At 35.6% G+C, this 12,694-nt stretch overlaps 1 protein-coding gene across 1 annotated transcript in view; it reads right to left on the reverse strand.

Moving 5' to 3' along the window:
* The window catches only part of LOC132722767 (sushi, von Willebrand factor type A, EGF and pentraxin domain-containing protein 1-like), a gene marked incomplete at its 5' end in the record, with an annotated part of 92,898 nt that overhangs the window by 33,624 nt on the left and 46,580 nt on the right, over window positions 1-12,694 (reverse strand). Inside the window, 3 exons of the mRNA XM_060707326.1 lie at window positions 359-529; window positions 1,132-1,284; window positions 10,020-10,257. Coding sequence (XP_060563309.1) covers window positions 359-529; window positions 1,132-1,284; window positions 10,020-10,257 — 562 coding nt within the window. The remainder of the gene's footprint in view (window positions 1-358; window positions 530-1,131; window positions 1,285-10,019; window positions 10,258-12,694) is intronic.

A 12,694-nucleotide genomic window follows, 5' to 3' on the forward strand; every position in this document is an offset into this window, starting at 1 on the left:
CTAGTAAAACATCAAACATGATCATCATTATCATTCCCACCATATCTATAAATCTTACCTGACTAATGTCCTCTGAATGCCTTACTTTATTGATACATGTATTTTCTAAAATCTTTTTCTTGTATCATTGAAAACGAAAAAGAAAGTATTTAAAATTGTTCTTCAGAATTATAACAAAAAAATACAAATGTGATGTCACATCAAAACTTCATCTCCTTTTCCAGCAAAATAAAACAAAATATTATTTATTGCTATGTATAACTATATACAAAAATATGTCAAACTGACATAGAATACAAACATTCTTTTTCAAGTATTAAGAACATCACTGGAAAAGAAAAATATATGAAATATTTACCATCATCGATAGTACTAGATACACAATCATCTGGACTAGTGGCGCCATCTCCATTTGTCGTCTGCCCAAATCCACAAGACTGACATGTCAAAATGTCAGATCTGTAGCTACCTTTCTGGCAAATTAAACAGGGACTGAATCCAGTTGTAGAAATTTGTCCAGTACAAGGGGCTGTTTTAAAAATAATAGGCATTTTATAAAATAAGTACTTGATGATCATGTTTAAAATCTTAATCAATGAAATGTTGATGGTTTGATTCTACAAATGGTAACCAATTCAGAGGAATTTAAAAAGTTAAGAAAGGGGAATAATTCAGTAAACATACTGGTACAGGGCAGAGTTATGGGTGTTGGTTCTTCATTTATGATAGTCAAGACATGCCTGGAGTTATTATTGAAAATTTCATAACTGTCGACCTAGAACTTACATTCAAAACCCTTGTTAGGAATCTATATACTAGTATTTCACAAAGGAGGGCAACTCTGTGACGATTTAATTTCTTGCTATTGTTATGGGTAATGGTTAAAGACTTAAAATTATTACCCAGAAGATATTCCTGAAGCTTTATGGAAACATTCCTTGGTTTATAATATATGAAGTTGCAAGCAAAGTCTTGAAACCATGTCACCCATTCCAAGGTAAGTAAACTTTTGTTGTGTTAAAGTCAAGTTGAAAAAACTTGTTAGAACTTATATAAAGTTTATATAGACCATAAAAACAATGTGTTTCCCCATTTAAAAATTGAAAATGGCAGAACATAAGCAGTACTTACCGATACACGATCCACTATTTGTGGCACCAGGATATCTTGTTGTATAACCAGTGGGGCATTGAATGCATGAAGCACCTGCAAGGGTCCTATATGTACCTTTTGGGCATATTGAGCAAAATTCTCCGTTAGACTGCGTGCCAGCTGGACATCGGACTGTAAACATTAGAAGAAGTAACCAAGATAATGATTAAATCCTGATAGGACTAGCAATGCAAAGCCAAAATTACCAATATTGCCAAGAAAAATATTTAAGAATCCAATAAAATAAGTCTTGGATAGAAAATCCAATAATAAGTCTTGGATAGAAAATCCAATAAAATCAGTCTGGGATAAGAAATCCAATAAAATAAGTATTGGATAGAAATAAGCCTTGGATAGAAATCCCAATTAAAAATGACTTGTATAGAAAATCTAATTAAATAAGACTTGGATAGAAAAGCCAATAAAATAAGTCTTTGACAGAAAGAATAAACTAGAAATGCAGCCACAATTGCAAAATTTTAATGTTATAATAATATTTTGTTCCAAATTTGTTTGTACAAACCCTTTTTTTCATTCTGATTTCAGGCCCTTAAAATATGCAACGACTTAAACAAACCATTTTTATACAAAGATCAAGGCCCTGAAATTATTCAGTGCCAACCTATTGCAAATTGCATATTGCAAATTTGTAGCAGAGATAATGATTAGAAATTGTGAATTTTAAATCTTTTCCAAGTTCAAGGGGGATAACTGTCAATAAACATTTGACCATGACCAAATTATAACTTGACTTGTATTTTCTGTTAAAATATCAATAATGCAAAGTCAACCTCAGACATACATTCTTAAAAAGTAAGAACAGAAACTGAAAATTTCTTATTTTTTTAAAGTTTAAATTGTATAACTCTGTCAAAAATCATCGAACCAAAACCAAATTTGAACTTGATTTGTATTTTCTGGTTCAATACCTGCACATGCGATTTCAACCTTATGAGGGTTGTCTCAAAAGTCTGTGAAAAATCTTATAGATGGTTCATTTTTAATGACAATAGATAACAATTTACATATATAACCTATAAGTTTATTATTTTACCTTACAACAAATTATTTATAAAATATCTACTCGAGTTTATTTTTTCAATATTAACGACATTGGTTTGAGTTCCCGGCGCATGTCAAAAAATGTGTGTTTTGTTTTGTATAGGTTTAAATAGAATACGTATATTTCAAATATCTGATGATGTGTCAGCACAATATCGCACTGATTTCCTCTGCTCCTATGTTGACATAATTGTTGAACATTTTACATAAATTTTTTACATAACTTAAGAAATGAACAAGATACGAAAAAATAAAAATATCAAACAGAAAAAAGGAAAGAAAAAATGGCGACATCCGAAGAATGTGCGGCGCAGCAAATAGTTATCAGGTGTTTCGTGAGTATTTCGGGATGACACCTGTTAAATTTTTCAACTAATATACCGAATAGAACAGTTTAGCAACATATCCCGAACATTTGTTTTCAAAAGACATGAACGGAACGAGAGTTCTGCACTACAGAAAGCGAAATTTAGGAAAAGACAAATAGGAAGACTGATCTTCGGCGCCTATTTCCCTAAGCTAAAACTGGTGCAATCACTGCAATGAGACCGAAAGTTCGCCCATAGCAAGAAATTAATGTATACAATCCAACCATTCAACAGAGACTAAGAACCACATAAGTATGTCTGTAATTGACGATTTCTGGGTAAAACTGCATCGTTTATTTGTTAAATTCTTCAGAGAGTATTTGAGAATGGCTCAATTTTATCTGTTTGTTTGTTTGGATTTTACGGCACATCAACACATAAATGGCCATATCGTGCCGAATGCTATAATAGGCTTAAAATATTATGTAAAACTTTGTAAATGATAATAAAAAAGAGCCAATCAGATCCTTGAATACAAGTTTATCTCTTTCAAATAATCGATGATGTTTTTTGATGGAATTGTATTAAAGAGTTCTTTGAGTGAGTTTACATTATAAAATCTGTTACGGGTCTGTGAAAAATCACGACATTCCAGAAGAAAATGCTTGACAGTAAAGTTTTCATTACAACCTACACAGAAAGGGGCATTGTCATTCGTGAGGAGATAAGAATGGGTAACTTTAGTGTGTCCAATTCGGCATCGAAGATGAACTGTTTGATCATGGCGGTTTGACAAAGACAGAGATGGGTTTATATCATGAAGTTTATTAAAGACGGCATTGTCCCAATTTGCTTTCCATTCAGATGAAACGAGTTTATTTATAGCCGTTCTAAAATCACAAAAGCAGGTAAACAATAAGTCAGTTTTTTTTTTAAAATTTAAATGCTTGTTTAGCTAAAGCATCTACTTTTTCATTTCCTCGTAATACCTACATGACTTGGAAAATCCAATATAATTTAACAGATTTTATTTTAAGTATAATCGTGAAATCGTAAAAAGAAAGTTTTCTTTATCATGATTATTGTCAGATTTTTTATTTTTAAAGGATATTAAAACAGAAAGCAAGTCAGAAAAATTCAAAAAAATTATCATGGGTATGCTGTTCTATGTATGACAATGCTAAATCTATAGCTTTTGCTTCAGCAATAAAATTGATGCATTTTATCTGGTAACCTCATAACTAGAATGTAAAAAATCATTTTCATACACAGCCGGTGCTACTTTGCAACCTTCCTTTGAACCGTCCGTAAAAAATATGGTAATAAAATTTTCATGTTCTTCCTTAATTGCTTAGAAAATTCTCTTTGAATGGTTCATGTGAATTTTGATGACTTTTTTATATTTGAAAAGGTTAATATTTATTTCAGGGGAATTGTAAGTCCAAAGGTGGAACATCCGCATCGACATTTTGAAGGATACTGACAGGATTACTTTTTAAGTTTATCTAAATCCCCTTTAACGAAGGCCTAATGGTTTAATTTCCTTTGGTTTGTTTAACAATTTTTTCAATATAACATGGCATAATATTTTTGGAATGGATTTCTGCTATTTGATGAAATTCTAGTTGCATATTGAAGCCAAAAGCCACCCCCCCCCCCCGAGAAAGCCGAAGGGGACGGCTCCCAAGCCTCCGCACACAGACCCCCCTAAACAAAGGTGAGGCGCGAACGCACCCAAAGCCAACCGCAAACCCTGGTGATGCATGGTATCCAGCATTTGAAGATATGATTCTCTTGCAGACCCACACACAACAGAACCACAATCCAATTCTGATCGGACAAGACCTCCGCACAGTCCCAGCAACGTGGAAGAATTCGATCCCCAACCTGTACCTGACAAAACCCCAAGTAAATTCAAAGCTTCAAGGCATCCAGCCTTCAAATGCCCAACATTTGGAATAAAAGAAAGCCTTTGGTCAAATATAACTCCCAAAAACCCAGCCCCACCAACCACTGGAACCCCAGAACCAGACATGCAAAGTTCAGGGTCACCATGGTGCTTCCGCAATAGACAAAAATGAACACATCAAGCTTCCGACCCTGAAAACCTAAAACCACCCTCCACTGCCCACCCCTGGACCCCATCCAAATCTTGTTGAAGTTGCCCCCCAATTGCTCCCACACCCCCCGACCGACAGCAGACAAGAAAACCATCATTCTACATATAGAGAACAATCCATGCCCGGCGCAAGAGCCCCAGCAATATTGTCCATTTCAAGGCCAAAAAGTGCAACAGAAAGCATGCCTCCCCGAGGAACACCTTGTTCCCGCCGGTGATCCCCAGAAAAAGTTGAACCAAGTCCCACTTCAAAGTGCCCATCGTTCAAAAATCCAGAAACGAAAAGAGGAAGTCCGCCCCCAAGTCCAGCATCCCTTAGATCCCCCAGGACACCACACCTCCAAGCAGCCCACGAAAACCCGACTGAAAACCAGTAACAACTCCATCATTTTCCAGACACCAAACCAACCGACCATTCACCACTCTCTCGAATGCTTTGCAGAGGCAACCTGCCAGCGAAACCGGGCGACAACCTGCAGGGTCAGCCGAATCCCTTCCAGGTTCAGGGACAGGAACAACCAACACATCCTTCCAAGTGTTAGGAAATTCACCAGAAACCCAAATTCCGCCAAAAATTTCAAGAAGCAAGCCAAGAGATTGGGGTGGCAGACGCCCAAGAAACTGGTAGCAAACCTCGTCCGGGCCCGCAGCACCGTCTCCCGCAGCCTTAATTGAACAAATCAAGTCATCAACAGAGAAAAGGGAACCACAGTCCTCATCATTTCTTGAAGCGAAACCAATATGTCCCTTCCCAGCCCCACACCCGCGCCGCCGAAACCCACCTGAATAATTGTTCAAAGAAGAGTTCCCCTCAAATGCCCCAGCCAAAGCCTCTGCAACATCCGCCTCCGCCCCGGCATACAGGCCATCAACAGCCTTCAAGTGAACAATTGGACCCCCTACACCTACCACTCACCTTCCGCACCGCACCCCAGACCCCCCCCAATAGGAGCACCCGAATTAATATTTGAAACACACGACCGCCAGGATTGGCGCCCAGACAAACGAATTGGTCCTCCAGCCCCAGCCCCAAACATTTTACAACCCTCAAGGTCCTCCGCTGCAGGGCAATGCTCAAACCCTTCCAGCGAAGCCCCACGTATGCGAACAGCCACCCCCCCCCCCCACACCCATCGTTAAACCATGGCTCTCCGACTTCGCCACCATCATCCTCCGCCAATGGAACAACTTTGCAGGCAATAGCACGCAATGCTGAAGAAAACGCCCCAGCCACATCAGCACAAATTAAACTAAATTCACCCATCGCTAGACCAATGGAACAGAGCCTAGAAAATGTTTCCCAATCTGCCTTCCCAAATTTAAAAAATTGACGTCCCCCATCCGGCACAGAGTCACCTGATGCAAGCAACAATGGAAAACGATCACTGCCGCACCGGTCATCCAACACCCTCCAATCGAAGTCCAAGAATACAGCAGAGTGGACAATCGAGAGGCCGATGCAAGAAAACGCACCTGCAGCTGGATGCAAACATGCAGTTGACCGACTGTTCAACAAACAAAGCCGAAAGCCATCCATCAATTCCTCAGCCATATCACCCCCGTCATCCGCAGATGTACTGCCCCACATAGGATCATGAGCATTAAAGTCGCCCAAGAGAAGGAAAGGTGATGGCAATTGTCGAACAATACTCTCAAGCTCATCACTTGTTACCGTTATATTTGGAGGAAGGTATAGCATCTATTTTATCTAGCTTTTAAACAATATTGTCACAGAATATTGGGACAACCCTCGTATACATACATTTCCACAAAAGTAAGAATGTGGAAACTGAAAATTTCAGCGATAACTGTCCAAAATCATCGAACCATGACAAAAGTCAAACTTGACCTGCTTTTTCCTAAGATGTATCTATATGTCAAATTTGAGTTGAATGTGTTTAACTGTGTGGTAGATAAAGGAACGGAAATTAAAAATTTCTTTTTTTTATCAAAGTACAAAAGGAATAATTAAGTGTATTTCTATGACATATCTATATGTTAAATTTGATTTGAATGTGTACAACTGTTGGGGAGATAATGAAAGTAAACTGAAAATTTCTTATATTTTTCAATGTTAAAAGGGCAAAACTCTGCCAAAAATGGTTGAACATGACTAAATTCAAACTCGACCTGCGCATTCCTTTGACATATTCATATGTCAAATTTGATTTGAATGTTGTACAGCTGTTGGGGAGATAATAAATGGAAATTGATTTTTTTTCAAAGTAAAAGGGGCATAACTCAGAAATCATCTAACCATTACCAAATTGGAATATTACTTGTGCATTCCTTTGACATATCCATATGTCAAATTTAAGTTGAATATGTACAACTGTCACCGAGATAATGAATGGAAACTGGAAATTTCTTAATTCTTTTCAAGTATGTTAAAGATCCTGTAATTTTTTACGGTTTTATGTCATAAATTTGATGCTCAAATTAAGATTTATCAATATTGTAAGTTCCAAAAAGCATTATTTATAAACATATTACCGAAATTAACATTTCATGTAAATAAAGGGAGATAATTAGAAAATTTATTTTCTATAAAGTCTAAGTCAAGTTTTTTCAATAAGAAATGAATGCATATATTTTAATGATTACATTAAATGTGAACAAATATTTTCAGTACACATTTTACATATTCTTCGATGTTTGAAAATTGTTTTATAAGCATAATTATATACACATATAAAATTTCACTTAAGTGTGGTTAAATTACCTCAATTATAACATACAGGATCTTTAAATAAGAGTTGAATGTGTACAACAGTTGGGGAAACTGAAAATTTCATCAATGTGCATGACCAAATTCAAACTTGACCTGCATTGTTATGCCCCCGCCATATAATGGCAAGGGCATATAGTGTTACCCTGTTCCGTCATTCCGTCATTCCGTCATTCCGTAATTCCGTCATTCCGTCCTTCCGTCATCATCAGTTTCTGTTCATTATCTTAATAACCGTTGCACATATTGAACTCAAATTTGACATATAGATATGTTATGAGAAAATACAGGTCAAGTTCGAAATTGGTCATGGTTCAATGATTTTTGGCAGAGTTATGCCCCTTTTACTTTGAAAATAATATGAAATTTTCAGTTTCCGTTCATTATCTCCCCAACGGTACAACACATGCAACTCAAACTTGACATATGGATATGTCATGAAAAAATACAGGTCAAGTTCAAATTTGGTCATGGTTTGATGATTTTTGGCAGAGTTATGCCCCTTTTACTTTGAAAATAATATGAAATTTTCAGTTTCCGTTCATTATCTCCCCAACGGTACAACACATTCTACTCAAACTTGACATATGGATATGTCATGAGAAAATACAGGTCAAGTTCAAATTTGGTCATGGTTTGATGGTTTTTGGCAGAGTTATGCCCCTTTCACTTTGAAAATAATATGAAATTTCAGTTTCCGTTCATTATCTCCCCAATGGTACAACACATTTAACTCAAACTTGACATATGGATATGTCATGAGAAAATACAGGTCAAGGTCGAATTTGGTCATGGGTCGATGTTTTTTGGCAGAGTTTTGCCCCTTTTACTTTGAAAATAATATGAAATTTTCAGTTTCCGTTCATTTTCTCCCCAACGGTACAACACATTCAACTCAAACTTGACATATAGATATGTCATGAGAAAATACAGGTCAAATTCAAATTTGGTCATGGTTCGATTATTTTTGGCAGAGTTATGCCCCTTTCACTTTAAAAATAATATGAAATTTTCAGTTTCCGTTTATTATCTCCCCAACAGTATTACACATTCAACTCAAATTTGACATATGGATATATTTTTGGAATGCGCAGGCCAAGTTCGAATTTGGTCATGGTTCAATGATTTTTGGCAGAGTAATGCCCCTTTCACTTTGAAAATGATATGAAATTTACAGTTTCTGTTCATTATCAACCCAACAGTATTACATATTTAACTCAAAATTGACATATGGATATGTCAAAGGAATGCGCTGGTCAAGTTGGAATTTGGTCATGGTTCGATGATTTTTTGGCAGAGTTATGTCCCTTTCACTTCGAAAATAATATAGATACATCTTAGGAATAAGCAGTTTAAGTTGGAATTTGGTCGTTGTTCAATGATTTTGGACAAACTTATCTTTCCTGAATGTTGGAAAAATTTTGAACTTTCAGTTTCAGCACTCATACTTTTGTGGAAATGTATATAGCCATTATTTTGGCTACAAATATGCAATATGCTATTTTCAAAAGGTTAAGACTGAATAATTTCAGTGCCTTGAACATTGTATAAAAATGGTTTGTGTTAACATTGAAAAGTTTTAAGGGCTTTGAACATAGAATGAAAAAAATAATTTGTGCAAACAAATTTGGAACTAAATATTATAACATTTGAAATTTTGGCTGTATGCGGGGGCATCCGTGGCATGATGACACATTTCTAGTCTGATGATAAATCAATTTGTCAGATTTGTGTTGAACGTGTGCAACTGCTAGCAAAATAATGAAGGGAAACTGATGATGACGAAATGACAGAATGACGGAACAGGGTAACACTATATGCCCTGCCATTTTATGGCGGGGGCATTAAAATCCAATTGAATATGCCTTGGATAGAAAAAATTCAATTAATAATACTTGGATAGAAAATCCAATTAAACAAATCTTGGATAGAAAATTCAATAAAACAAATCTTGGATAAAAATCAAACTGAACAAGTTTTAGATAGATAATCTAATAAAAAAAGTTGACCTTTATAATAACGTAAATGTTGATTTGTAAACAATACAGACACATGTTAAACTTGTAGAAAGTCAAGTTCTTTATTTTAAGTATACCCTCAGACGTATACCCCACCTTTCTCTGTATTATTTCAATCACAAACTGCCAAAATTGAGAAAATGAGTCAATAGACAAAACAATGTTTTTAGGAAACTTTAACAAGTGTAAGAAGTTCCTAGTATATGAAATTATCAATATTGTATTGATAAACATTTCTAATTTATTATTTTGTTTATGCAACAATAAATTTGAACTAAAAAAACAAGTTACTGTAGTTCACTGTTATTCTTAGTTTACATTTCAATCATTCAAATTATTGACAATATAAAAGACTTGATTGTGTGTCCAATAAGTAAGTGCATATCTCCTAAATTCTAAGTCAATTTATTTCAGGTTTCAAAAGTTGTCAGCTGTCATCATTCTTTTTCCTTTGAAAAAACATTATAGTTACATGTAAACCCTAGCTTCAGTCTGAGAATTATTTTCTGAAATTTGGAAAAATTATCCATATTTGGAATTAGTAACTCAACCATTGACATATATATAAAAATATACAAAAAAATATTTTACACACAATGGTCTTGTGTTACAACACCGCAAGAACTACTTACCACACTGTTCATTATTAGTTAAGGACGCAAAAAATGGTGCAGCACAGAATAACCCCCGGCCGGCGCCTTCAGCTACCTGATCCCATTTTAACTCAGGACAGTTTCCACTGGCTGGAATATTACCATTCAAAGGATAAGTGCTGCCGATTCCATCAATATCATTGAGAAATGAGGTCGCACACTTCTCATATATAGTAGTGTCGCTATAAACTATGGTGTAGGAAAAGATCATTTCAACCTACAAGGAAAAAAAATGATTCTACAACAAGTACATGTACCAGAATTAAAACAACTTAAAGGTGTGTCATATAAGTGAGTGTGTCTAAAAGTGAGTGTGTCTTATAAGTGAGTGTGTCTTATATGAGTGTGTCTTATAAGTGAGTGTGTCTTATAAGTGAGTGTGTCTTATAAGTGAGTATGTCTTATAAGTGAGTGTGTCTTATAAGTGAGTGTGTCTTATAAGTGAGTGTGTCTTATAAGTGAGTGTGTCTTATAAGTGAGTGTGTCTTATAAGTGAGTGTGTCTTATAAGTGAGTGTGTCTTATAAGTGAGTGTGTCTTATAAGTGAGTATGCCTTATAAGTGAGTGTGTCTTATATGTAAGTGCATCTTATAGGCGAGTGCGTCTTATAAGTGAGTGTGTCTTATAAGTGTGTATGTCTTATAAGTGAGTGTGTCTTATAAGTGAGTGGGTCTTATAAGTGAGTGTGTCTTATAAGTGAGTATGTCTTATAAGTGAGTGTGTCTTATAAGTGAGTGGGTCTTATAAGTGAGTGGGTCTTATAAGTGAGTGGGTCTTATAAGTGAGTGGGTCTTATAAGTGAGTGTGTCTTATAAGTGAGTATGTCTAATAAGTGAGTGTGTCTTATAAGTGAGTATGCCTTATAAGTGAGTGTGTCTTATAAGTGAGTGTGTCTTATATGTAAGTGCATCTTATAAGCAAGTACGTCTTATAAGTGAGTGTGCCTTATAAGCAAGTACGTCTTATAAGTGAGTGTGCCTTATAAGTGAGTATGCCTTATAAGTGAGTGTGTCTAAAAGTGAGTGTGTCTTATAAGTGAGTGTGTCTTATAAATGAGTGTGTCTTATAAATGAGTGTGTGTCTTATAAGTGAGTGTGTCTTATAAGTGAGTGTGTCTTATAAGTGAGTGTGTCTTATAAGTGAGTGTGTCTTATAAGTGAGTGTGTCTTATAAGTGAGTGTGTCTTATAAGTGAGTATGCCTTATAAGTGAGTGTGTCTTATATGTAAGTGCATCTTATAGGCGAGTGCGTCTTATAAGTGAGTGTGTCTTATAAGTGTGTATGTCTTATAAGTGAGTGTGTCTTATAAGTGAGTGTGTCTTATAAGTGAGTGTGTCTTATAAGTGAGTGTGTCTTATAAGTGAGTGTGTCTTATAAGTGAGTGTGTCTTATAAGTGAGTGTGTCTTATAAGTGAGTGTGTATGTCTTATAAGTGAGTGTGTCTTATAAGTGAGTGTGTCTTATAAGTGAGTGTGTCTTATAAGTGAGTGGGTCTTATAAGTGAGTGGGTCTTATAAGTGAGTGTGTCTTATAAGTGAGTGTGTCTTATAAGTGTGTATGTCTTATAAGTGAGTGTGTCTTATAAGTGAGTGTGTCTTAAAGTGAGTGTGTCTTATAAGTGAGTGGGTGTTATAAGTGAGTGTGTCTTATAAGTGAGTGGGTCTTATAAGTGAGTGTGTCTTATAAGTGAGTATGCCTTATAAGTGAGTGTGTCTTATAAGTGAGTGTGTCTATATGTAAGTGCATCTTATAAGCAAGTACGTCTTATAAGTGAGTGTGCCTTATAAGCAAGTACGTCTTATAGTGAGTGTGCCTTATAAGTGAGTATGCCTTATAAGTGAGTATGTCTTATAAGTGAGTGTGCCTTATAAGTGAGTGTGCCTTATAAGTGAGTGTGTCTTATATGTAAGTGCATCTTATAAGCAAGTACGTCTTATAAGTGAGTGTGCCTTATAAGCAAGTACGTCTTATAAGTGAGTGTGTCTTATAAGTGAGTATGCCTTATAAGTGAGTGTGTCTTATATGTAAGTGCATCTTATAGGCGAGTGCGTCTTATAAGTGAGTGCCACTTATAAGTGAGTGTGTCTTATAAGTGATTGTGTCTAAAAGTGAGTGTGTCTTATAAGTGAGTGTGTCTTATAAATGAGTGTGTCTTATATGTAAGTGCATCTTATAGGCGAGTGCGTCTTATAAGTGAGTGCCACTTATAAGTGAGTGTGTCTAATGGGAAGCGAGTGCATCTAATATAGACTGGTTTGATTTTGGGAAAATGTTCATCCTAACGGCATTTTTTAGTACAAGCAGGAAGTTGGGCTTACTTACCTATTTTGAGTACGCTGAATTCATTTTTTGCTCTACCAAGGCTGTATTTGTAGTCCTTGACCTTTAAAAATCAATTTCAAAATGGCCGCCATTGAATTTTTTAATTAAACTTTAATTCTCCCATGGGCGAGATTTATACACATTTTGTGGCATTTTTATTTAAGGCTTTGTTAATTTTAGTCTACTGAAGTGTGGACGAGAAGAATAGATGCAAAAACAATAAAATTTATTGCGGCAGCCATCTTGAATTTCAAAATGGCGGACAATTTCCTATGTTTTATGCACTGTATTATAATTAAAGGAAACAAACACATACTAGGCATGTTTTCTTT

Source organism: Ruditapes philippinarum, unplaced genomic scaffold, assembly GCF_026571515.1.
Source record: "Ruditapes philippinarum isolate M1 unplaced genomic scaffold, ASM2657151v2 ctg4746_1_1_1_1, whole genome shotgun sequence".
Lineage (NCBI taxonomy): Eukaryota > Metazoa > Mollusca > Bivalvia > Venerida > Veneridae > Ruditapes > Ruditapes philippinarum.